We start from the raw sequence: 26,293 nt of genomic DNA on the forward strand, positions 1-26,293 counted from the left end.
AAAAAAAAAAAAGAACTTACTTTCATTACAGTTACAGGAAACCTTTTATGCACTTCCCTTTAGGCTCTACTAGTCTACAAGTATCTGTTTTTCTCACCTCAAAGCGTATTATACATTAAAGCCTGATACAAGTTCTGATTCTTCTTCTGTAAGGTCGAATGGGGCTCCATTAGTTTCTGCTACAGACACTGGCCCCTTGCCATGGGCTGGTGGTGGGCCCCCTCCCTGGCTTGGCCAGGGTGCTCCTGGGAAGAACCCCAGATTTGGCCAGCGGGTCACAGGGCACTGCATGTGATAGAGAGGTCTGCTCCCAACTGCTGGATTCCTTCCGTCCCTATTATCATGGGGCCTCACCAGACACATGGCAGCAGGGCAACTTAACCTCTCCGTGACTGCTGTTCCCATTTAGAGATAATAACACTAACCTACGAGAACATTTTAAGAATTGAATGGGATAATTAGTAAAGCAATTGACATGGTGTAGGCCCTCTGCTGGTGCTGCAGAGACATCAGCCACTGTCACGAGTGATACCTACTGTGTGCCCAGCATGGAGCTGGGTTTGGAGGGGATGGGGTGAGACGAGGTGGGAAGGGTTTTGGAGAGATCAGGTGGGGCCCTCACGGAGGAGGTGGGGTGAGAGCTGGCACTGGGAGCATCACCGGGAACAGAGAAGGCAGTGAGGCCACAACAGGGATGCAGGGCCAGGGCTTGAGCCACATACTTCATTTACCTTCAGTATTTGAAGCCGGGCAGGAGGATCCAAGGCTAACTGCTTTATAACAACCACCACCACCACAACAACAGTAATAGTATTCAACAGAGGCTGCCCTTCAAATGCCCACCAAGTACGGGGCAGCGTCCTTGTTGCTTTTCAGTATGAGTATTACTGAATCTTCACAGGAATCCAGAGGCAGCAACTGTGTTATCCTCATTTTACTTTAGTGGAAACGGAGACAGACTGGGCAAGAAACTCCTACTGGGCAAGGTCCCTGGGCCCAGTAGGAGGCAGGGTTAGAACAGCCCCAAGGCAGTCAGCCTCCTGCCCTACTCAGCTTACTGTCTCTCCAACAAAACCAAATGCACATGAATAAAATATAACCTGATCTGCTGAGATGGGGATGATTATGCAAAGGCAGACGGGGCCAGGCAGCTAAGCGGGGTGCACGATGTGGGCTGAGTCCGGCTGGGAGGAACGCGGGGCTCGTGCCCTGTATAAAAGGGGGTGGGTGCTGCCTACTTGCCGAGCACTGGCCATGAGGGGTAGGGTGTTGGGTGGGCAGGTCTCCACATTTTTCAAGTGAAAAGTCAGCCAGCAGGTTGTCATGGGAAAGGTCTGGCTTGTCCGATGTTGGCTACGAGCTCAACATCTCAACACCTCGGAAGGGGCGGGAGAAGGCCCTCTTCGCTAAGGCGCCTCTCCGTGGGTGGCCCTTACCTTTCCTCCGGATCACCAGGACCAGCTCCCGCGTGTGTGACTCCCGGCTGGCTTTGATGAACATCACCACTTGGTCATGGGTGTGTTCGGAGATGTCCCGGCCGTTGATCAGCACGATTTGATCCCCTTCGTTCAGCTTAGGAATGCAGGTGTCCGCCTGCGTGCGGGGAAAGAGAGAGGCGAGTTTCTTCCGTTACCATAACGCACGCCTCAGGGGATGAACCCGATGCTTTCTGAGCCCGGACACTTGGGACCGTGACCAAGTGCTCCTTCTCTCCCTCAGGCATTCCCTTCTTTATTCTTACAGCCACTGCTGTGTTGACATGGTAGCTGGTTGTGGGGTTTTAAAGAAGGACCTCAGTTATGAACCACGGCAGAATAAGGCTAAGAAAAAGACGGAGGTCATTTCTCTACGGTAGCCAGTCTGCACTTACTACTGTAATGTCATAACGGCAACGAGGCCTCCATCCTTCGTTTTCTAGATGTGCTGTTAGAAAATGATCTGTCGGCTGAACATGACAATTTTCTACCTGGTGATGGAGAAAGCCTTTGCAAGCACAACCCCAAGGGCAGAAACCATTATGGAGAGAAGTGATGCTCTGAACCGTGTGGGAATAAAAGCCTTCTTAACACGCAGAGGCCACACGCAGTTAGGAAAAAGTCGACCACAAGCTTAAAGGCTACTTAAGAGTAAAACCTTCAAACGGGTACCTTCTTAGGAAGCATGGGGTCTCTCTGGTGCTCACTGCTTTAAAAAGGCCAATCAGGAGTTCCTGTCGTGGCGCAGTGGTTAACGAATCTGACTAGAAACCATGAGGCTGCGGGTTCAATCCCTGGCCTTGCTCAGTGGGTTAAGGATCCGGCGTTACCGTGAGCTGTGGTGTAGGTTGCAGATGTGGCTCGGATCCCGCGTTGCTGTGGCTCTGGCGTAGGCCGGCGGCTGCAGCTCTGATTCGACCCCTAGCCTGGGAACCTCCATATGTCACAGGAGTGGCCCTAGAAAAGGCAAAAAGACAAAAAAAAAAAAAAAAAAAAAAAAAAAGGCTAATTATCTCTTAGCTGCCTAGAGGCCCAGACACAGGAAGGGGCACAAGGGCTGAATGACCCACGAGCCCACTCAGAGCGAGCAGAACAGCAAACTCTAGGCTCCAGTTTCCGTCTCTTGAGGGGCCTTCTACATTTTAACCTGCACACTGATCACCTGGAGATCTTGTTAAAAATGCAGATTCTGGTCCAGGAGGTCGGGGGTGGGGCCCGAGAGTCTGCATTTCTAATGAGCTCTCAGGTGACAGTGCTGCAGCTTCGGGGACCACCCTGAGCAGCAAGGTGCTGGAAAACACGGGTGCCATTCTTTCTTCCCATCTACATGAGTGAGCTTACACACACTCTCTGCTGCGGGTAAGAAAGAAGCAGGACACAGAAAATGGAAATCTTTTACATCTAGGGGAAAGCAAACTTGGGAAATAATGGAACACATTTACTTACAGGTGACTCTGGGTTTATCCTTGATACCACAAGAGGCATTTTTTGATCCACTCCTCCCTGTAAATATGTACATTAAAAAGAAAAAAAAAAAAAACACTTGGGTCGTTCACAGCAACAAAGACAGGCAGATATCTCTAACACAAGGGAGGGCTCAAATCTTCACCTTAACCCATTCTAATCCCAGGGGTTGGCGACTTTCAGAATGACATGGTTTCTGACCCCCTGGTCTACTGGACTGGCCAGAAGGCTGCTCAGAAGCTTCCCACTGCCATCCCCACCTTCCCCCGACTAAAGATGTACTTGGAAGAACAAGGCTCCTTGCAAAAACTGCACATATCCCCGGGAGAAGGACTCCGAGAGCAAAGCTTCTAAGTGCTGCTGGAAAGGGAGTCTTCAGGGGAGGAGAGAGAAGCTGTAGAAAGGTGTCAAGCTGTGAGGGCTTCTGACTGCTGAGAACGGGTTGCCAGAAGGGCTGCTACGGTATCAGAAAAGAGTGTGTGATGACAGCTGTGGGGTGGGCAGCAAAGGCCACCTGCCCTCACTGTGCTCTCAGGAGGGGCTGGTAAACATTTTCTGCAAAGGGACAAAGGGCTCTGTCACATCTCCTCAACTCTGCTACCCAAGTCCCAAGGGAGTCATAAACCATTTGTGAGTAAATGGGTGTGGCTGTGTTCTAATAAAACTTTATTTATAAAAACAGATGGGACTTGGTCCACAGGCCACAGTTTGCAGAGACACAGAAGGGGGAGATGGCTCTGGACTTGAACCATGGCTCTCTCCTGGCAATGCTGAGGGGGTCCCATCTCTCTGAGCCTTAGTGGGTTTTAAAATAGGCTTAAACACACCAACTTCTGCGCTTAATAGAAGAATTCAATAAGGTGATTTAATAAGTACACGGCAGACACCAAGCACAGACCAGGCAGTTGATAGGAGGCAGCTGCCGTGGCCACATAAAGAGCCTCCAGTTCTGAGGGCTGAGCCGATTTCCTCACGCAGCCTGAGGAGGTGGGTGGTACATTTCTGATAGAAGTTAGAACGTCGCCTAGAGGGGGCTTCAGAGCACAAAACGTTCTTTGAAATCACACACAACGTACCTTTAGATTAAATCCAAATTTCCCCTCTTCATCAGGCGTGATGCGGATCAAGACTAAGTAGCCGTCACCGTCGTTCTGGAAAATGATGGAAAATCATCCATTAGGTGATTTCCCTCTCCGGTGGGTGGTTCGAAGCTACTTTCTTGGAGTCACAACCACTCACTGGCCCGTGAGGCACCCCCCCCCACACACACACAGGAAGCCCGCGGGGTCGGCTGGCACACCTTATCACAGTAGTACTGGCTGGAGTCCTCAGTGGAGCCGCCTTTAGTCACCCTGTGGAAGTCCTCTAAGAACTGCTGATCGACGCCATCCGGGGAGCAGGAGCCTGGAGCGTTGGAAGATGGAGATGCAGAACTGGATGACTTCTGGGTCAGGCAGCCGTGTGCTGCGTTGTTCTCGGATATGCTCCTTCGTTGTGGGGAAGGAAGGGATGTATTAATAACTGGATGACTATTTTATCAGGGCAAACATTTCTGACTGTGGGTCCTAGCATCTCATGGCTGTCACCAATCCTTGGAACCTTAGAAGCACTGCAACGGTCAAGTCCAGGGCTCGGGCACACCAAGAGTCCACGGGCTACTCATGCCCCCATCTGGCCTAAATATCATCACTGTTAGTTTGGGGGAAAGGGGGCAGGAGGGCAGGGCAGTGCCAGGAACTGCTGAAAACTCAGCTGCCTCAGAAGGGTCATGGGGAAACATGCCCAGCTAGTCTGGTGCTTAATTTTTTTTTTTTTTTTTTTTTTGGTCTTTTGTTTTCATAGGGCCGCAACCGTGGCATATGGAGGTTCCCATGCTAGGGATCTAATTGGAGCTGTTGCTGCTGGCCTACGCCAGAGCCACAACAACGCCAGATCAAAGACGCGTCTGTGACCTACAACCACAGCTCACGGCAACGCCAGATCCTTAACCCACTAAGCAAGGCCAGGAATTGAACCCTCAACCTCACGGTTCCTAGTCGGATTCGTTTCCACTGTGCCACGATGGGAACCCCCTGGTGGTTAATTTTTGAAACTCATTTAGATGCATGTTGCTCCATGCCCTCTAAAAGCTTTTTCCTTGTGGCATATGGAAGTTCCCAGGCTAGGGGTTAAAGCAGAGCCATAGGTGCCAGCCACAGCCACAGCCACAGCCACACCAGATCTGAGCCAGTGTGTGACCTGCACCACAGCTCACAGTAACACCAGGTCCCTGACCCACTGGTGAGGTCAGGGATCGAAGCTGCATCCTCATGGATACTACTCAGATTCATTTCCACTGCACCACAACAAGAACGCCTAACAGCGCAGTTAGAGAACACGTCCATCATTGCAGGAAGTTCTACTGGGTGGTGTTGTCTTCAAGAATTATGGACTATTAGAACTGAACAGACCTCTGTGGTCATCTGGTCCAGCTCCCATTTCGCAGATGGAGAAATTGGTCAAGAGGCACCGAGTGGGGGAGTTCCCCTTGTGGTGCAGGGGAAACAAATCTGACTAGGAACCATGAGGTTGCAGGTTTGATCCCTGGCCTCGCTCAGTGGGTTAAGGATCCGGCGTTGCCGTGTAGGTCACAGACGCGGCTCAGATCTGGTGCTGCTGTGGCTGTGGCGTAGGCCAGTGGTTATAGCTCTGATTCGAACCCTAGCCTGGGACCTTCCATGTGCCGTGGGTGTGGCCCTAAAAAGCCAAAAAAAAAAAAAAAAAAAAAAAAAGAGAGAGAGATGCCGAGTGACTTGCCCAAGGTCACACGGCTTTCCCCTCACCTGACAAACAGAAGTCTGAAGACCATGAGTCCCCGAGGACCCCTCTCCTCTCCAGGCCATCCACATCTGCTCCTAAGACCCTTTTTTCTAACCTCACAGGACCTAACCGTACAGGACACGCAGCTTCTCTGCATCACGCACACCCACGCTGGACCCCCTCCAGAGCCACGGGCCTCACAAAAGATGCCTTAAACCGCCTACAGAATAAGGGCTGGCCTTGAGTTCCATAGACTCCTCCACATTCTCATCTCATTCAAGGTTAAGTGATAGGAAAGGTAAGTAGACAAGACATTCAGTGAAACAAACAGAGAAAAGACAAACCTTTATTTCAGGTCCTTATCCATGGAGTGTTCATTAAAACAGTGCTCCTCTGTCTCTTAGTAAGTTCAAATTAGCTTACCTTTTTTTTTTTTTTTTTTTTTTTTTTGCTTTTTAGGGCCACACTTGCAGCATATGGAGGTTCCCAGGCTAGGGGTTGAATTGGAGCTATAGCTGCCAGCCTACGCCACAGCCACAGCCACAACAACTTGGGATCCGAGCTGCGCCTGCGACCTACACCACAGCTCGTGGCAACGTCGGATCCTTAACCCACTGAGCGAGGCCAGGGATGAAACCTGCATCTTCATGGATCCTAGTCGGGTTCGTCATGAAAGGAGCTCCAAAATTAGCTTACTTTAGATGTAAAACCCATATCATAGTCACACAGAATGATTCACAAGCTCCATTCATTTGAATACAAACATTCAGTGACAGACCAGTGTAGAAACAGAGCACTTCTTGCAAGAGAAGAGATTGGCCTTAAGGTTTTCAAGTTACCAGTCAAGGGGTGTTATGTATGGGAAGGCATTACAGAGGGCATTACATTACAGAAGGCATTACATTTTGGAATGGAAGCTATATACTAGTCTAAATAAGACTTTAATTTACTAAAACGAAGCTTAAAAAAGTCTCCCCAAGAAGAGCAGCTTTGCTGTTTTGATGTTTACAAGAGCGCCTCCCAGTGGCATAAAGGGAAACGTGGCAGTTGCTAAACAAGATAAAGCCAAAGGGGTTTAGGAAATGCTATTTCTAGCACTAGAGGTGGATCTGAGCCTTTAACCTGAAGCTGCAAATAGCATTCATACTTCAAACATTTGGAAGAATCTGGAGACGGGAGCCACGGAAAGAGTGAAGATCTGTAAACAGAAGAGCAAGGTGACAAAGCAGAAGAGGACAAACTTTTCAGTAAACTGCAATATATTTTTGTATGCATTATATTTACTTAATTTCTAAATCCTGAATTTAGAATTACATGATACAGCATTATAATGTAATTAAACATCATATAAGGTTTTAGTTTTCTTTTTTAGTATAAAACGTAACGGTCAATCCAAAACAGCTCACGGCACTAAAAATCACATATTCACAGTCATTATGTGCCCAATCCTATATTCTATGTAGGGGTGGAGAGGTTACTTTTAGATGGTAATTTATTAAACATGACAATATTTTTTTGGCTGATCAACCATGTCCAGACGTGCCCTGTAGGCTGCAGTAGCGTTCTGCTCAGCGTGGAGGATGGACAGACAGATGCTGAGGAGGACATCAAATGACAAGAAGCAAGGAGAAGGTGGCAGCTGGACACAGCTCAGGGATGCCGGGAGTGAAGATGGCAAACCAGGTGGCCTTCCTCCTGCCTTGGGGCCCTTGGGGTGGGACGTGAGGCATGACTGAGGGAGAGCCTGGTGGGTGAGGAGGGGGGGCACCCCCAGGGTCCCTGGTGGAGGGGGGTAACTGTGCAGAGTGAAGAAAAGGGGAGAAGGAGGGAACAGAAGCAAGTGGTCTGCCCCTGAGAGGGGATGGGGGAAAAGAGACAGACTGACGGACCGGCAGACAGATGCACGTCCTCAGATCCCTGTAAGGGGGGTGGGCACTGGGAACATAAGCCAGGGCACAGCTCATTTCTCTGAAGAAAAGCAAGGTTAAGGAAAGTTAAAGTGGCAGGATTTCCCGTGTGATGCTTTTCATACCACTGGTTCTTACACCCCAGAAAATTACCAAGACCCTGAGGACTTCACAGCTCTCACTGAGAGCCCGTGAAGAGGCACTTGTCATGCTGGCGACAGAACAGGGGCCATTCCAGGTGGCATTTCTCTCTTGAGTCTGTGAGCTTCTCAAGCCCAGTCCTCTGGCTATTCCTCTCCTAGTGCACTTAACACGCAGCCAGACAGGTGACGTGGATCCTTATGAAAGGATTGTGTCTTCGTAGTATGGGTTTTTATGATGAGGAGACGTTCTGCAGGTGATGGTCTTATCTCTGCCATAAATGCCAAGGGCCTGAGATCAAAACTTAACTCAGCAAGTTGCGGAGGTGGCTGAGGGAATGTGGGTCAGAAAGGCTGCTTTCTGCCTCTCTGTCTCATCACGAATGGAATCATGTGTCATCCATCTGGCCCCCGGGCGGCCCCTCAGACGTTAAGATACCTCAATGGCAAGAGAGCACTTGCTAAAGTTTCGTCAATTCTTGCTTGACATCTCTGATGAGAGTTTCTTATGGACACATGTCCTGCAGCAGCACCTACCATGGGGCCCGGCTCACAGAGGACCACGTGCAGATGAGACAGACACCGTGCAATGGTGCTCCTGTGACATGGGTACCTGCCAGGGAGTCACGGGGCAGGCGCACCCTCTGGGATAACTTGGGACCTTGTTTGTACTTTATCTGAGGGCTGCATCCTACTTCACATGCCCATCTATCCATCTGCCTGTCCATCCAGTTGAGCTGTCACAGAATATCTACTAAGCGCCAAGTGCCAGGTTCTGGGAGGAGGAGAAGTGAATAAGGGACTCTCCCTGCCTTCAACGAGCTTGCTGTCTAGTTTAGGGTATAAAAGTCATCAGGTACCATCATCATGCTGTATTGGAGATGCTCAGATGTCTGGGGTATGGTGAGAGGCTAGGAGAGGCTTCACAGAGGAGGAGACACTTGAGTTTGAAAGATAAATCAGTAGAAGTTTAAACAGGTAGTCAAAAGGGAAGAAGAAAGTATTTTTGGCAAAATTCTAACAATGAAAAACCAAAACAGTGTCATGGACAGAGGCAAGAAACCTTGAAAAAGCACAGAAAAGGCATTTTAAGCAAGGGAGTGATGATGGGTATGGATTTCAGAAAGATAAGCCTGTTACTCTTGTTAAGGGTGGTCTGGAAGGAACAGAGACCAAAGACAGGAGGACAGGGAGTTCCCTTCGTGCCTCAGCAGTTAATGAATCCATGAGGATGTGGGTTCGATCCCTGGCCTTGCTCAGTGGGTTAAGGATCCAGCGTTGCTGTGAGCTGTGGTGTAGGTTCACAGATGCAGCTTGGATCCTGTGTTGCTATGGCTGTGGTGTAGGCCAGCAGCTCTAGCTCTGATTCAACCCCCAGCGTGGGACCCTCCATATGCCGCGGGTGCAGCCCTAAATAAAACAAAACAAAAAACAAAAGACAGGAGGACACTCAGGACACCACTGCAGCTGTCCCTGCAAGAGCTTGTTTGGGAGAGAGAATCAACAAGGTGAGAAAGCAGCTAAGGAAGGTGGAAGAAGAGGGGGAGTCGGGGATGCCTCAAGTGCCAACAGGTGCCAACTGGGTGGTTCTGAAATGCGGCTGTGCTCACCAGGACACAGGAGGAGCCACAGGCTGGATGTGAAGATGATGAGTTGAGATCGGGCCAGGCTGGGTTTAAGGTATTTGTTAGGTGTCCAAGACAAGTGGCCGGAGACCAAGCGAAGGACAGGCAAGGTGCAGGAAGAATGAACACAAAAACTTGTAATGAAACCTGGTCACTGCTGGTCTCCTCCGAGGAGCCAGTTTAGCCACCAGCAGGGGGACTGGTGACAAGGCTAAGGGAATTCTGACACTGGTGATGCAGTTGAAGAGGGGGATTCCCAAAGTTCCTTCCAGTGCACGGAAGCTATTAAATTTTTTTTAAAAAAATAGTGGTAAACTATACATAATGTAAAATTTACCATCGTAACCATGTTTAAGGTACCATTCAGTAGCATGACATGTATTCACACTGTCGTGTGTAGAGAAGTTTGGAAATAAACACCGACAGCTGCCTGTGTCCTTGGAACAAGGCAGGCTCTAAAGAAAGAGGAAAGCAAATAGCAAAGGCATCACGATGGCACCAAGCCCCGCCACTCCCTCCGAGGAGGAGAAGTTCTTCAGACGCAGCCCTCATCCGCCCTACAGCTTGTTTTCCTCCAGCTTCTGCTCTGCAAAGTCATGCTTCCTTTGGGACCCTGCCCCTTCTGATTTTTCTGGGTGGTGGGTTGCTTGTTTTTGGAAATTTCCTCTCTGCAGATTTTGGCCTTGGCTCTGAAGCAAGGAAAGGAACCCAGGATGACTGAGAGAGTGACAAGAGGGCAGCCGACTCGGGCACAAAGCAAACTGCCAAGGGTACCTCGTAACTATCATCATAAACTTGGCTGTGCTGCTATAAATACAGAACAAACCACGGTGACTCATCTGCTCGGGTGATGTTCAGAGAGGCTGAGCTGCGCCGCTGGGTTTAGAGCCAACGTGGAACCAACTACTCCTTCTCCTCCTTTCTCTCTTTCCTCCTCTTGTGTACATGGGTACAGAATGGTATGCTTCACTCTTCTTTCTCAAAGGAAAGCCTTGCTGTCTGCGACATTATTCATCTGATTTCCCTGACAGGATACTCCTTTTTGCCTCTTAACACACTCATTTGCTGTATAAAATACAGCCAACATTCCTTAAACATTTGTGCAAATAGTGTAGCCGACCCTCAGTATCTATAGATTCAACCAAGGTAGGATCGAATTAAATCCTTGGATACAAAGGACCAACTGTACTTGGCCATTTTACATAAGGGACCTTAGCATCTGTGGACTCTGGTATCTTCAAGGGTCCTGGAATCAGGCCCCCACAGATACCAAGTGGGGACAGTACTCCCTGAAGAAACTACCATGGTTTTTTCACCGAGTACAGACCAACCTTCCCTTCTTGGCTTGGGCAGTGGAGGCGCACCCCCTACTGCCTCCACCGCCCCGACTCTCAGAGAGGCCAGCAGCCTCTGAAGACCCAGCAGAAGGTGGCTTCCTGCCAGCAGGAAGGGGGTCCCCTACCTAAGGGAGGTGACAGGGGCTGCACCTTTTCAACTGTTCACCCCACTTGTAAAGCACAGCCGCTAACTTGACTCCGTGAGCCGTCTCCGGCTGCCTCACCTGGCAAAGCCCTGGCAAGGAAGCTGCCTTTGAATCACCATTATTGTCTACTTTTAACATTTTGCTGCAAAATAAAAAGTGCCCCAGGATGATGACATTTTTTTAGGTCTCACGGAGGAATTTCAGGAAGAACTGATGGGTAATGTTTAGGGGTGAGGAGGGCCAGAAATTACATAAAACCCAAAGGGCTTGGGGAAGTACATTTTCAATTCGGTTTTAACAAACTGATATTTAAAGAGCCGTGTGTGTGTGGTGGCCTATGAAGGTCTAGGGGCTCTAGAATTCCCTGATGGGGGTGCACACCAGGAAGATCTGCTATAGGACATATAACCAGGCTTCTCAGGACCCTCGGTCCCCCAAACTCTCTTCTCCTTTCAGCAAAGTGACAGCCTACAGTGCGACGATGATGGCTGACAATGTGCTGCTGGCCCAGCTGGCCTGGAGGGCTCTGAAGGCACAGACTCATCTAACTCGTCTTCCCATCCCTTCAATGAGCAGCCAAGGGTGTATAACGTGCGCTGCAGGACTTGGCAATGAGTGTAGCCCTTTAAGATGTCCACATACCACTGGACGGAATTCATCTCTCCTCTACCAGCATCTGGACACGTACTGGATCTGGCGCTGTCCGATATGGCAACCACTACCTACATGTGGTTCCTGACCCCCTGACATAAGGCTTGTGTGAGTGAGGGACTGAGCTTAGCTTTATTTTAAAGAATTTCAATCTGAAGAGCCACATGTGGCTGGTGGCTACTGGACTGCACAGGGAAGGTCCAGAAGCTCCAAAATTCCACGAAGGCATTGCAAACCACAGCAGGAGAAGCTGACATGGAGGGTGTGACTGAGCATCCCTGAGCCTGGGGCCAGTTCCCTAAATGGTCTTCCCCCTTCCACCAAAGCGACACAGCAAAAGGGCTCAAGTCATGCCTGCCTGCGTTCCTGCCTGGCACACCAAGATCTGCTAAACCACCGTGTCACACAAAAGGAACTCACACCCTTCTACTGTCGCCTCGACAGGGCTGCAAGCTGGAGCAAGAGATAGTGATCATTTCAACAAAATGTTATCCAAGCTCAGGTCACAAAGAGATAATGACCAGAGGATTACTTAAGCAGAGGTGCTAAGAGCGGAGATAAGCTGGAAACGGTGTTTGCTGCTGCAGTCAGGGATGGCAGAGAGGCAGCAACCTCATGCAGAAATGGTTCACCTGTGATGCCCAGAGGACAGTCAGGATGCGTTTAATGCTTTAAGCCTCATGGCTAGAGTGGGAAAGATTTACAGATTAACTGAAGTGCCTTCTTGCTAATCCTTTGCTGTTAGGGGAGACATCATAGATTTCTGTCCTTTGGGCACAGTATGGGACTTAACAGAATGGACACTCAATGACTGTGGTTGACTTCCAAATAGACGGTCCTTTCCATACTTTATGTCATTTAATTTATGATCTATGTCTTGTCTATTTAAAAAATGATTTGAGATGCCTTATGCTAAAATGTGCAGATATGGCAGAACAGTGAATTCATTAAAACGAGAGGGGGGGGGGAAGACCCATTAATAAGGCAAGAAAGGAAGAGTAGGGGCTCTATCAGAAACCAGGGCTGTGGGAAGCTAATGCAACTGAGCATAACATGCAGCTCTAAGCTCCCTGGTAATCAAGTCAAAAAGGGAACAAGTGGATTAGATATTATCTTACTGAATAGCAAAAGGACTCAAGCCAGTATTTTAGGGGAGAGATATTTTTTCCTGACCTTGAAATAGGAAGAGTTTGTCACATTAAAAAAAAAAAGAAAGAAAGAAAGAAAGTGAGGACATAAAAGAATTTGCTGCAAACTGTCCTGACAAAAATTTAACAAAGAAAATCAGAGATGTTCTCAGCCTGTTTTTCCTTTATGCTAACTATTCATTAAGAACAAAAGGAGGAAAAAAACCCTGAGGGCATACTATGGTTCTGAGAAGGATTTCTGTGGACATCTAAGAAAATAAGCACATCTCCAGGGATGGGGAACCCTGCAGTGGTCAAGGTCTGACAATCTAGAGAAATCCTGCTTCAGTTAACAGGTCTGCAACCTCCAGAGTGGGAGAGAGTTTACACCAGGCTTTGCTCTTGAACCGCAGAGGACAAGATTCAAGAGTGCGAACAAGCATGTGGACAGTTGATCACTGTCATTGACAAAAAGCAGTGCCTGGGAGTTCCCATCATGGCTCAGCGGTAACAAATCTGACTAGTATCCATGAGGATACAGGTTCGATCCCTGGCCTCGCTCAGTGGGTTAAGGATCTGGTGTTGCCGTGAGCTATGGTGTAGGCCACAGACATGACTCAGATCTGGTGTTGCTGTGCTGTGGTATAGGCCAGCAGCTGCAACTCTGACTGGACCCCTAGTCTGGGGACCTCCATATGCTGCAGGTGCAGCACTAAAAAAGTCCAAAATGAATACAAAAACAAAAACAATAAGCAGCACCCAGCTCCTGATTCCAGGCACAGAGACAGTCTTCCTGTGGTGGAAAGGAGAGGCTGATTTCTGCTCTCAGTCTGGCAGAAGGCACCCTGGGAGCTGGCTGCAGGCTCTAGCCCTTGTGGCCTCTCTTTTTGGTCTTTTTAGGGCTGCACCCATGGCATATGGAGGTTCCCAGGCTAGGGGTCAAATGAGAGCTGTAGCTGCCAGCCTATGCCATCGCCACAGCAATGCCAGATCTGAGCCATGTCTGCAACCTACACCACAGCTCACGGCAACGCCAGATCCTTAACCCACTGAAGCCAGGGATCGAAGCGGCATCTTCATGGATACTTCATGGATAGTTGGGTTTGTTACCGCTGCGCCACAGTGGGAACTCCCCTTGCCCCCTCTTAACTGCCCACTGAGACTGAGCATATTTCTCAACAGCCCAAACAAGCAGAGACAGAGACAGAGAGGAATAACATAAGTTTCTTACTCCCGGTGTGGGCTTCGGTTTTGAGAAACCTCGGAACCGCTGTCTTTAGGGGACATGGAGCCCTTGTAGGTGTAAAACACATCTTCGGTTTCTGTGATGTATGTCATTTCATTCGCAAGGTTGTCGGCAGAGGAGTGCCGGGGCTTTCGGATTTCGTGCCGGAGCCGAGGACTGCGCCTGGCGGGGAAAAGGTTCAGTGTCAAAGGCTGAAAAGCACATTCTACTTAGGAATTTTAGCAGACATCAGTGATTTAACTTTGTGTCCTGACCTTTCTAAGGATGGCTTCGCTGATGCTGCTGGAACTTCAGAGCCAGCTGGCCCTTTACTACACCAGAATCCGCCGAAGGCCACACGGTCCCAGATGGTCTTAGCCCTGTGGTACAGCCCCTCAGCTTTACAAAGAGGCAGATGAGACTGGGTTTTTGCCCTTTTGAGAAGATGGTGACTGCTGATTTGGAGAGAGTTACTCTTCCAGGAGGACTCAAGCTCTCAGTGGCATAAACAGGCCATACTGACTCCTCATCAGACAATTTTTCTTATGCATTTGGACAGCATAAATAAAGGATTTAGAAGCCAAAGTAAGGGTTTTTTTTTTTGTTTTTTTGTTTTTTTTGCCAAAACTCAAACCTTATTTCGGATACATCCTCTCACCTGACTTTCACTTGACCCAAGAAAAAATGTTCTGCTATTAAAAACACATCCATAATGTAGTATCGGATGTGCATAGCAGCACCTCCCTGTCCTTTCAAAAGCAGCTATAGCTGTGTGACATGAGGCAAGCCACACAACCTCTCTGGGCCTCGGCTGTACCTCCCTGGATCCTGAAACTGACTCAAAAAATGATGCGATGTTCGCAGGATCCCTAGGGTGACATCAGGGGCCCACCTGGACCTTGGCTCCTTGCAGTGGGTGATCTCAAGCTGCTGAACTTTCTGGTTTTTTTTTTTTTTTTTGTCTTTTTAGGGCTGCGCCCACAGTATACAGAAGTTATAGGCTCGGGGTTGAATTGGAACTGCAGCTGCTGGCCTACGCCACAGCCACAGCCATGTGGGATCCAAGCAGCATCTGTGACCTACACCACAGCTCACGGCAATGCTGGATCCTTAACCCACTAAGAAAGGCCAGGGATTGAACCTGCATCCTCATGGATACTAGTTGAGTGGGTTACCGCGGAGCCACAATGGGAACTCCTGAGCTTTCTAAGTTTTATTTTCCGTTTTTCCATCTTCCCCTTCTCTGTTAGCTAGTTCTCCTTGGGACTGTCAGGGCCACCACCATGTGCAATCCCCTTGGGCCCAGATAATCAATAACACTCTGTCCCAAGTCGAGTGGAAAGGCTCCAGTGACCCTGCAGGAGAGGACCTATAAATAGCAGCAAGAGCTTCAGCCCAGGGGTGTGGCAACTCCAATCCTGCTGCTCTCCTGGATGCTGTCCTGGCCTCTGCTCTGGGGCCCTGGCATCACTACCTTAGAGACTTCCGGGCAGTTTAAACTGCAATTTTTTGGCATACATTTACCACTATATACAAGGGGTGCCTAAATCTTGGAAACTAAGAAACCGATCTTCTCAGTCATGTTAAGGTATCCGGCACTAAACACCAGCATCCTCTCTGCCCTGAGTATTTGGCCCTGGTGGAGGCTCCTTGTCCAGTGGCCCTGCACAGCATCTCCTTTTTCTGCCTTCCTGAGAATACTCCTTAGTCCTGGTAGATTGCTCCTAGAGATTTTACAGGTCCACTCAGTCTATCATGAAATGAACAGAAAGCCATACTCTTATTTCAGGGTGGAGGAGGGGCAATGTTTCTGGCTTGGTTCCCCTTCAGATGATGCCCGGTTGTTTCGGAGGCATTTACAAAAATGGCCTGATGTCTTTGAGGAACATTATAATAAAATACTACTCTTATTCCTCTACTTGGTCCTTTTCGTATAGCCTACAAGCACCTGTACATCATTATTTCATTCCACCCCTTTACACAGGGAAAGACTCAGACCAGAGAAGTCAAGAAACTTGTTAATGAACAGAAAAGCCAAGATCTGAGTCCGGGTCTTCCAGCTACAAACCCAGCACCCCTCCCACTTTGCCAAACTGCCACGTTCTTCCTCGTAAGCCAAGTCTATCATCTGAAAAGTGGTCAGGCAACTTTCCTATGTGCGTTTGCTGGTGGTGCCAAGGGTAACGATTTACAGCAGTTATATTACATACCTTGACTACATTTTCCCAAAGGTTTGTGATGTGATATTAATGGGAAACATGAGATGGACACGCTTCTTCATTACAGGACCTCTCAAAACATGAAGATGCTAATGCATCCCATAATTTCAGGAGGGTCATTTCAGTAGGCTGCGGGGCTCAAATTTATCTAGACCAAATAACTTTTTTTTTAAAAGGACATCCTGGAATTATACATTAAGGAAAATGTTTAGCTAGACTTGTACAAGTCACACAAACTAAAACCTCTGCAACAGTCAAACATGGAAACGTAAGCTCTGATCATAGGACGCCCAGAGTCAGGGATTTACCAAGCCGAGCTTTTTGTCTTTAGAAGAGATAAAGCGTTGACCGGTGGGTAGCACCAACAAGGGAAGACATACCAGTTGGGAGTTATGGGAGGAGACCGAGAAGGTAGACTCTTGGTTTCTAAATGTTCCACTGATAAAGATCTCCGCATGGCTGGATTCCAGACCATCCCTCCAATCACCTTTTTGCAATACTGGTTATTTACAGACCTGAAAAACCAGACGCAGGTTCACTTTCTACACTGACATGTTCAACGAGAAAGAAGTGACAGCGTAAGTGAAACGGTGTACATGTGGTCCCTCCCTGACCAATGGCTGGGTAACCCTTGCTGACCCCAGGCAAGGCTACCAGGAGCGGGGGTCCACCGGTCAGAAGAGATTCCTCTCTGTCCTGGCTTTGCCTTATCCTTTCCTTTCGCATCCTTACTATGGCAAGTAACAAAACTGCTTTCAGAATATGACCAAACCTTATCAGATAAGGAATTTTAGGATTAACGTAGAAACACAGCTCAAGTGGCTTCAAGGGATTCTCACTTTACTCACACTGGCATGAGTACAGGCACTAACTATCCTTCCCGGTGTTGCCTGTCATCCTGGCTGGCAGAAGCCCGCACCGTAAATCACCAAGAACTCTTTAAGAGCAGACTGAGAAAATATGCTTAGACAGCACAGTTTCAGGCCATGTTCTTTGAATGGGCCACCTTGGGGGTTACTTCTGAATTTTATTTTTACCTAGAGCATTTATTTATTTATTCATTTGTCTTTTGAGGGCTGCACCTGAGGCATATGGGGGTTCCCGGGCTAGGGGTCCAATCGGAGCTGCAGCCGCTGGCCTACACTACAGCCACAGCAACACGGGATCCAAGCTGCATCTTCGACCTACATACACCACAGCTCACGGCAACGCTGGATCCTTAACCCACCGAGTGAGGCCAGGGATCGAACCTGCCACCTCATGGTTCCTAGTTGGATTCATTTCCGCTGTGCCACGATGGGAACTCCTACCTAGAGCCTTTAAATCTCAGCTATCTTGACCCTTCAGAGAATGCACTGTTTGAAAGGATGGAGGTTGAATCCAGTTTCGGAGAAACTCAGTTCTGGTCTTTCTAAATTTTAAACAATGTTTTCACGTCTTATTAAAAACATTCCACACATTTCCTTGCAGCCCCAAACCGGCAAACCAACAAAAAAACAGGACAAAAAAGGTCAAAGAACACAGGTAACACAGGACACACCCTCTAAACTATCCAGGCACTAATTCACAATGGGAAATTAGGCGGTCACCCTGATCAAAATGCTCACAGCAGCAGCACCAGAAGAATGTTACATCAGAAACCAAGTGACTGCTGATCGAGAACACAGCACTGGAACCAGAGGGGCAAGTGGGATGATTCAAAGGTTTAATGTAGCAGCTCCCCAAAGGATGCAGGCGTCACAGGTTATTAAGAGTCACTCTTTGGAAAAAGAAGTGTTCTATTGTCCTGCAAGCATGGAAAATACTGAAAAAGTTTCTTTTACGTGGAAGCTTTCAGGGGGCCCAATTTGCAAATGTATAACTGTATCTCTAGGGCTTGGACAAATCACATACCCTAAGCCTCAGTTTCTCCATCTATGAAATGGGGATAATGAGGGATGAGATTTGCCAGGATGCTGAAGCTGGTACTGGTAGTCAAGGACTGCTGACCTGTGGCCACGAGTCACCCCCAATGTCCCAAGTGACCTCCCCAGCCCCGCCCCCAGCGGCAGAGTCAAGTTGGCTACAAACTCTCTGACTCTGGAATCCAGGCTACTGCTTTGACCGAGAGTAGCTGTGCTGGGTCTAGACCTAGCCTTTAAGATGACTGGCCGCTTCTGCCTTAGGCTCTTGCAGTCCTGAGCCTCTGTATAAGAATCCAATACCCTGTGAGAGTCCACACATGGAGGCCCTGAGAACACACAGGGGGGTGAGGGGCCCAGATGAGCCCAGCCATCTGACTGTTCCATCAACACAGCAGGTGTGTGAGAGAAGAGGTCCCGGACCCTCAGATCAACCCAGCCACCAACTGCATCTCACTGAGAATCCCCAATCTGTACATACTGGGTGGAACAGAAGAATAATCTGGCCATGCCTTTCTTGAGTGCCTGACCCACGCAATCTTGAGACATAATAGAATGGTTATTGCTTTATGCCACCAAAATAGGGGTAGTTTTTGTTTTTTGTTTTTTGGGTTTTTTTTGTCTTTTTAGGGCCGCACCCACGGCATACGGAGGTTCCCAATTTAGGGAGAGCCACAGCAATGACAGATCCGAGCCGCATCTGCAAGCTACACCACAGCTCATGGCAATGCTGGATTCCCAACCCACCAAGTGAGGCCAGGGATCAAACCCGCAACCTCATGGTTCCCAGTTGGACTGGCTCTGCTGTGCCAAGACAGGAACTCCCAAAACAGGGGTAGTTTTTTATGCCACAAATGTAACCCCCCCCCCCCAAAAAAAAAATCCTCTGTGTTGGCTGCATTTTATAGATGAAGAAAGTGCAGAAGCAAATTAAATTAAAACTGATGTAGATGGTGCTGTACAGCAGAAATTGACAGAACATTGTAAATCAACTATAATCAAAAAAACTAAAAAAAAAAAAACAAAAAAAAACCAAAACTGATGTAGATGGGATTTAAAGCCAGGTTCTCAGTAAGAGTCCAAGCTTTCAGTTGCTTACTATGCTGCTTCTCAGCTGGCACCCAAAGGAAATGCTACATTCTGATAAGTTATGTTTCCAGTGTGTTTAGAAATACAGATATTGAGTGTATAAAAAAAAAGACAGTATTATCAGCTAAAAACTAGGAAAATATATTTGCTCCTGGTTCATCAGAAGGTGAGAGTGAGCATTTAGCCCCCAAAATACTATCATGGATCCTAACAGATACTTGCTACCTATTCAATCTAGAAAGCTACTGACTGATTACCAATGTAATAGGAAAAGCACTGCAACAGTCTGATACAATCCCCACATATTAGATAATGCGTCAGACAGGGGCATCATTTAGTCTGTAACAGCCACATCAATAAAAACAATCACAAAAATAACTTTTCAAACCGAAAAATTTAGACAATAATGTGTAAGCAATTTCTGCTACATCTTGTATTTAAAAGGCAGTTTTAGAATAAAAACATATACAAAGATAGAAATTACATGGTTGGTTTAGAAACTACACTTTATTTATTTGTTTTGCTTTTTAGGGCTGCACCTGCGCCATATGGAAGTTTCCCAGGCTTGGGGCTGAATCAGAACTGCAGCCGCCAGCCTACGCCACAGCCACAGCCATGCAGGATCCAAGCGACCTATACCACAGCTTAGGGCAACGCTGGATCCCCGATCCACTGAGCGAGGCCAGGGATTGAACCCGCATCCTCAAGGGTACTAGTCGGATCTGTTGCCGCTGTGCTACAACCGGAACTCCCCAGAGACTACATTTTAATCTAAAAATTTTAAATGTAGATTTCTTCTACATACTTGCCATTGAATATTTAAAAATATCATTCCTACGGATAACAGTACTCACGGAATTGCTGTAAGAATGAACTAGAATGAAGTATATGCATGTGCAAAGTAAGCACCCAACAACTGCCAGCTTAATTATTACTCTCTTGTGACTGCTGTATGGAGTACATGCCAAAGTCCTTTGACTCTGAAAATCTTTATTTCTGTTCATTCATTCATGCATTATTACAGAGCATTTTATGGAAGTAACATTCAGTAGGAGAGGCTGTCTTAGTGACATCAAGATGACCCTGAGTCATGGCCCTGTGATTCCCTAATAGTGGAGCTGCTGCAGTTCTGGCTGCTGGGGAGCTCTGAGTGCTTCGGAAGTGAGGACATGGAAGTGAGCAACGGGGTTAGGAGAGGTACCTGTGTGTGTGTGGAGACTTTTGTCCATGGTTCTGAGGTCCACCAGCAGCTCTGGTCCCAGTGCTGGAGACCGTGGGCAAAGTCGTCCCCTCCCTTGAGGATGTCCACGCTCCAGTGGGGACCGGGACATGCTGACATCCCAGGCTAGCGTGGCGACTGCCCCTACAGCATACTCACTTTTTGGGGTTCCTAGAGCCCATTGTCCAGTACTGAGACAGAACATTCTTTTCCTGAGGTAGTAGCTTCTTTGCCTGAAAGAATGTGTGGTGCTCGACACAGGATTTCCACAAGTTTTTGCACGATCGGTAATTTAACATGTTGAAGGCCACTATATGTTCCCTGGATTCAGTCTGGGAGGAAAAACACAGTAGAGATTTCATCTGCACCATTGCAGGAGCGGAGGTCTCGAGCATTTTATGCCCACATCAGTGGTAATTAGGTTAAGATATAACAGACGGCAGAAAACTGGCTTCAAAATGCCCTGGGCCACAAACCAGGGTTATGAGAATATTCAACCCTGTTTGAGAACAGCATCCTAGGAACTCTTTGGGAAACAAGAGATTTCAGAAGAATGCACTAACCATTCTGTGTCTAGACCTGCTCTGATCTAAGGAACCCGGACTTGATCTGCAGCAGACCGGCCCCACCATATGAACTGGCTCTTGCCAATTGATCCTGTTACTGTTTGTCCTGAAGTCGGTGGTTTTTGTGTACTGACACCCCTCTTGGTTTGTCTCAAGTCTGAAGTCAAGGGGAGATTCTGTCAGCAACCAACGAACCAAGGACCTCTCTGTTTAGTCCTGAGCTTTTCCTCCAAATGCAGGGCTTGTCCCTACATTTGCGTACAAAAGTAGAGTTACATCACCCATGAGATTTTCTGTTAGTATATTATTGCTGTGTTTAATTAACATTGCATCCTTAAAGCTCTCTGTCCATTTGTCTTCATTTCCAGAATCTGAACAATACGGCATGGCCAGCATTGTTCGTGAAATTTAAGTGATAAATAAAATAATACATCCCTCCCTGCAAAAAAGAAGAATATTCAAGAGCAGGATTTGCTATCCATCTTTGTGACTGTGGTAAAAGAGATGCCCAGAATCTGCTCTTTATCTGCAGCTGTGTGTCTTTCATGAATGCTTTCGTCTCACATCTGCCTACCTTTCCAGGTCGGATATATTTGGAGCAACCAGATAAGGGCTGTCTGGTACATTCCTTTTAAAATTTAGCTCTGGGCAAAAATCTCTCCCCTGAAGAAATAATCTTTCATCTATCAAACAGCAAGCATCTTATAACGCTTTGGATTTCTCTATTTGCTGTCCACAAAGCAGAGTTAAATCTGGCGCTCACTTACAATAGTCGTGCTGCTCATTTGCTTTGCCTCCATCCGACCTGAGTTTGGGTTTTCTGTTCTCGTGTTAAGTTATTTGTGCTTTTTTGTGGCACTTTAAATCTGGAGACTGAGAGATGCAGACTCCAGTCCTAGCTTGTTCTGAGCTTTGGTGTTCTCATTTCTAGGATTTCGCTGTGATGCGGAGCCATTTTAAGTATACATTATCTTGAAAAAACTGGGAGATGATGTAGTGACAGTAAGCAATAAATATTCGGCATAACAAGGCAGAGGGTGGTATCATGGGAAGGGCGGGCACCTCAGATTCATAATGGGCTCAAATTCCAGCCCCTCCACTACACACTGTGGGTTCTATCACCTCTAAGGCACGCTTCTCCATGTGGAAAAGCAAACTGAGTTATCAGGAGAGCTGTGGACTCCTCCTATGAGACATATATGCAAGGCCATTGTGCATTTTTTTTTTTTTTTTCCTTTTTAAAGCTGCATTTGTGGCACATGGAAGTTCCTGGGCTAGGGGCTGAATCAGAGCCGCAGCTGCTGACCTACGCCACAGCCACAGCAACGTGGGATCCGAGCTGCATCTCCGACCTACCCAGCAGCTTGCGGTAATTCCAGATCCTCAACCCACTGATCAAGGCCCAGGATCCAACCCGCGTCCTCACAGACACTATGGCGGTTTCTTAACCTGCTGAGTCACCACAGGAACTCCCCACTGCATTTTAGACACGTCAAAGGTCATAGCAGACCTTTATGGCTGCTTTGCGGTGGGCTCTGCCAGGTGCTCTGACCCATGGCGCTTCTATCTAATCCTCACGATTCCCTGAGAGGTGGGCCTTGCTGCATTTCTATAAACAAGATAACCTGGACTAGGGGAAATTAAGTAACCCGACCAGCTGGTAACTGGAAGAGCTAGGATCTGAACTCAGCGTCTCCGACTCCAAAGCAAGTTACAGCTCCAGCCAGATAAATAGAGTGATTTTCAAAGAGAACTGCTGGGCCCTCCAGACCTGGTATCCACTTTCTTTCCACCCTATGCCATGCTCTTTCTTCCCCGTTATATGTACGGCAAATCCCTTCACCTGCGGAAGGACTAAGAGCCGAAGTGCCTAAGAACACAAGAACCAAAACAGCACAGGTACAACTCACCTGTTTTTGTCGCTGATGTATAAAGAATTTCTTCCTTTTGAAAGAAATTTTTAGAATGTTCACCCTGCAAAAAAATAAAACACAGCACACAAAAAGCACATCAGGGATCAGCTGGGTTGCAGCGGACGCCTCTCAATGTGTGTCGTCTAGACTGTGATCCTGATGGTTGCAGGCTCTCGGCTTTCTAGAGCTCTCAGTGCAGAAAGGATTGCGGCCCCATCACCTCAGCCGAACACCACGTAGCTGACTGAAGCTGAGCAGCGCATAAGGGCCACTGGATTATGATGCAGCTCTTAAATGACAAGGACCATGGGCAATGCCCTCTCTTTGCTGTCAGCTGCTTCTGTGACACTGAAGCTCTGCGTGAGCTGGTGTGTACCTGGGGAAGACAGCTGAGGGCAGTGTGGAGCAGCAGCAGGACAGACAGACCTGGGTCCACACCCCAGCTCTTCCGCAACTTAATAGCCCTGTGTCCAAGCAGCCTCTCTACTGTTTGCGTAGTAACATATTTATAGCTACCATTAACCGAACATTTTTTTATATACAAGGTCCCCTACTTAAAGCTTTACAAACAGCCCGTCTATGAAGGCTTGCAACAGTCCTGATGTACGTATATTATACCTAGACTTCAGATGAGGAAACTTAGGCTGGGAGACATTCCTAAGGGCTCAAGATCACCCAACCAGGATGCTTGGAGCCAAGATCTGAGCCTGTGTTCTGAAGTCCTCCACCACGAAGCCCTCAGAACTGCCTTTCTCAGACTTGTAAGGATTTAAGTCTGCTGGATCTCCTTAGCTTTTAGACCAGAACTGGGTACCTGATGAACCTTCAATTAATAACTAAGGAACTGCACTGACAATTCAGCTCCTGCCCAGAGGAAGTTCTCTAAATCGTGGCTAATGGGCTGCCCAAGAAGGATGTCTTAACTCCAAACTTGCCTCCTGCCTTTTTCTTGTTTGTCTGTTTTTGTTTGTTTGTTTTGTCTTTTTAGGGCCGCTCCCTAGGCATATGGAGGTTCCCAGGCTAGGGGTCGAATTAGAACTGTAGCCGCCGGCCTACGCCAGAGCCACAGCAATGTGGGATCTGAGTCGTGTCTGCGACCTACACCACAGCTCATGGCAATGTTGGATCCTTAACCCACTGAGAGAGGCCAGGGATTGAACCCGTGTCCTCATGGATGCTGGTCGGGTTCATTAACTGCTGAGCCGCAATGGGAACTCCTTGCCTTGTGCCATTTTATCCACATTTCACAGAACATCCCAAACCAGAAGGTGACTGAGCCGGAAGGGGATGCCCATAAAAACTGAACGAATTTTCCCAAGTACTGAATCTGGATTAATTGTAGAGATCAGAGGTAAAAACTTGGGAGGCAGTCTCTGTCCCTTTTTTAAGAAATAAAAGCTCAACATTAGAGGTACCATTACTTTTGTTCAGCATATTTTAAAAGCATGATTCAGAAAGTAATTAGAACTGGTTTGCACTTACCAAGGATAGAAACTTGTGCAAATATATTTTCGGTACACAGCGATGCCCGCGGAAGCAATTCCAATCATTAGATCTAAATTGTGCAGATCCTGCAAAGAGGAAGATCTCAGATTCACAGTGTGTTACTGTCATGCTTATGCCCTCTGGGAACTCAAGCACCTACGCTTTTATAAATAGCACTATGTATAAGCTCCAAAGGGAAGATATTACAGAAAACAGGCAAAAATCTCCTCTTAAATACTTAAGATCCAAGTACTTTGCTCCAAATCCTTTTAAGTGCAGGTACATTGCCTGACAGCCACACCTGGGTTCCACTGGTTTAGAAACTTACAGGCAAGCTCGTTTATTCCACAGAATCATGGAAATGAGCATTTGCCATTACATTTTCAATAATTAGTATCAGATCCCATATTAAATCAGAGAATCCTCACCCCTCTGCACAGCTTTAACCAAATCTCAACTCACATCACTGAAAAGCCTTTAACTATTAAAATGAAGCACAGAACTACTGATCTTAAATCCAACGAAGAAATAAATATGGCTTGCACATCCAGTCCAGTCAACATTTCCTAAGAGCCTATGTGCTAGGATAAAAAAAAAGTAAAGATACAGTGACTACAAGCTGTTTTAAATCCATTAGAGGACAAGTAATGAAAATTTTATTCTTCTTTTTAGTGTATTCTTCGATGTGCATACCTGCAGCATATCGAAGCTCCTGGGCCAGTGGTTGAATTGCAGCTGCAGCTGAGGCCTACACCACTGGAGCTGGATCCAAACCACATCTATGACCTGTGTCACGGCTTGTGGCAATATCGGATCCTTAACCCACTGAGTGAGGCCAGGGATTGAACCCAAAATCTCACAGAGACAATATCAGGGCCTTAACTCACTGAGCCACAATGGGAACTCCAAGTAATGAGAATTTTATAGGACAACAGTTTCTTAAGTCATCTATATTGCTATTTACCCAATGAGATACTCGTGATTTTAAAGAAGGGGCAGAGTAAGCACTGAGTGTGAACCTTACTTAGGATTGCCACTTACTAGCTGTGTGGGTTTGAGATACTGAGCTTCAATTTTTCCTTCTGTACAATAAGGATTATCAAACCCACCTCTAAAGGTTTTATCAGGCTGAACTTAGAGAAGGTAAGTACAGAAGGTAGACCAGGGCTTGGCATGTGGTAGGTATAATAAAGGTTCATCCCTTTCACCTCTCAGGAGGTAGTGGGACAAATCGTTTATGAATATGGGGAGTTGGAGAACCGGGCAAAGAAAACCCTGCTGATACCGTGGAAAGTCCAGAGAATAAGCACCATGGGGCACCCAACTGAAGGCACATACTTAAAGCAAAACCACACGTGCAAGGTGAAAACCAGGGAGGCACTGAAACATGATACTTGGGATTAGAACAGAGGGAAATATTAAACAAGTGGGACAGAAAATTAGCAAACAAAATCAAAATCGAGCACAGAATAAAGAAATAAAAAAATGCTTGGAGTGGGCCAGTGACGTGGATCAAACCTCCTGGCTCTGTGGTCTTCCAGTCTGCATGCCAGCCACGGCCACATGGACAGCTCTTGTTCACTAAGTCCCCGTGCCCCTCTCCACACATTGCAGCTCCTGCAGCTAGACCATTTGACTAGTTCTGGCTGATGAGCCACAAGATAGGAGCAGCCTAGGCTGCTGAGTCACTGTACAGAGGAGGGCTGCCCTGGACAGCCACCGGGACCCAGGCAGACTCTGAGCCACTGAGGAATAAGCTTTGTGAACCAAGTTATTGATATTCAGAGGGTTTTGGCTGGTGCAGCCTAGCCAAGGGTAACCCAGCTCCCTCTGATATCTTGGGGGTGTCAGGCACGCAAGTGATCAACTGGCCTCAAGACCCTCGTGGGAGCCTCGTAGTTACAGATCAACTCGGGCAGATTTAAAGCCCATTTCACCACCGAAGAAAGGGCTCCACAGCATTCTACCGGGCAAAATTGTATTTGCAAATGGAATAAAAATTAAC

At 47.5% G+C, this 26,293-nt stretch overlaps 1 protein-coding gene across 8 annotated transcripts in view; it reads right to left on the minus strand.

The window, feature by feature from the left end:
- PTPN3 (protein tyrosine phosphatase non-receptor type 3) overlaps nt 1-26,293 on the minus strand; it is a 122,793-nt gene that overhangs the window by 30,695 nt on the left and 65,805 nt on the right. For 5 of the 8 annotated variants that reach the window (XR_014825168.1, XR_014825171.1, XM_084992096.1 and 2 more), the window contains 9 exons: nt 24,286-24,374; nt 22,801-22,864; nt 20,484-20,656; nt 16,496-16,630; nt 13,903-14,079; nt 4,240-4,426; nt 4,016-4,090; nt 2,922-2,978; nt 1,437-1,593 (listed from right to left, as the gene is read on the minus strand). Coding sequence is in view for 6 of the 8 variants with exons in the window: in XM_084992096.1 (XP_084848222.1) it covers nt 1,437-1,593; nt 2,922-2,978; nt 4,016-4,090; nt 4,240-4,426; nt 13,903-14,079; nt 16,496-16,630; nt 20,484-20,656; nt 22,801-22,864; nt 24,286-24,374 (1,114 nt within the window). In the remaining 2 variants the exon portion in view is untranslated. The remainder of the gene's footprint in view (nt 1-1,436; nt 1,594-2,921; nt 2,979-4,015; nt 4,091-4,239; nt 4,427-13,902; nt 14,080-16,495; nt 16,631-20,483; nt 20,657-22,800; nt 22,865-24,285; nt 24,375-26,293) is intronic. The other 3 variants (XM_084992103.1, XM_084992077.1, XM_084992088.1) reach the window with 1 other exon arrangement.

This window comes from Sus scrofa, chromosome 1 (assembly GCF_054392235.1).
Source record: "Sus scrofa isolate SSC_HxYL_T2T_F1_AM1 chromosome 1, Sscrofa_HxYL_maternal_Yorkshire_Landrace_v2.0, whole genome shotgun sequence".
NCBI classification, from domain to species: domain Eukaryota; kingdom Metazoa; phylum Chordata; class Mammalia; order Artiodactyla; family Suidae; genus Sus; species Sus scrofa.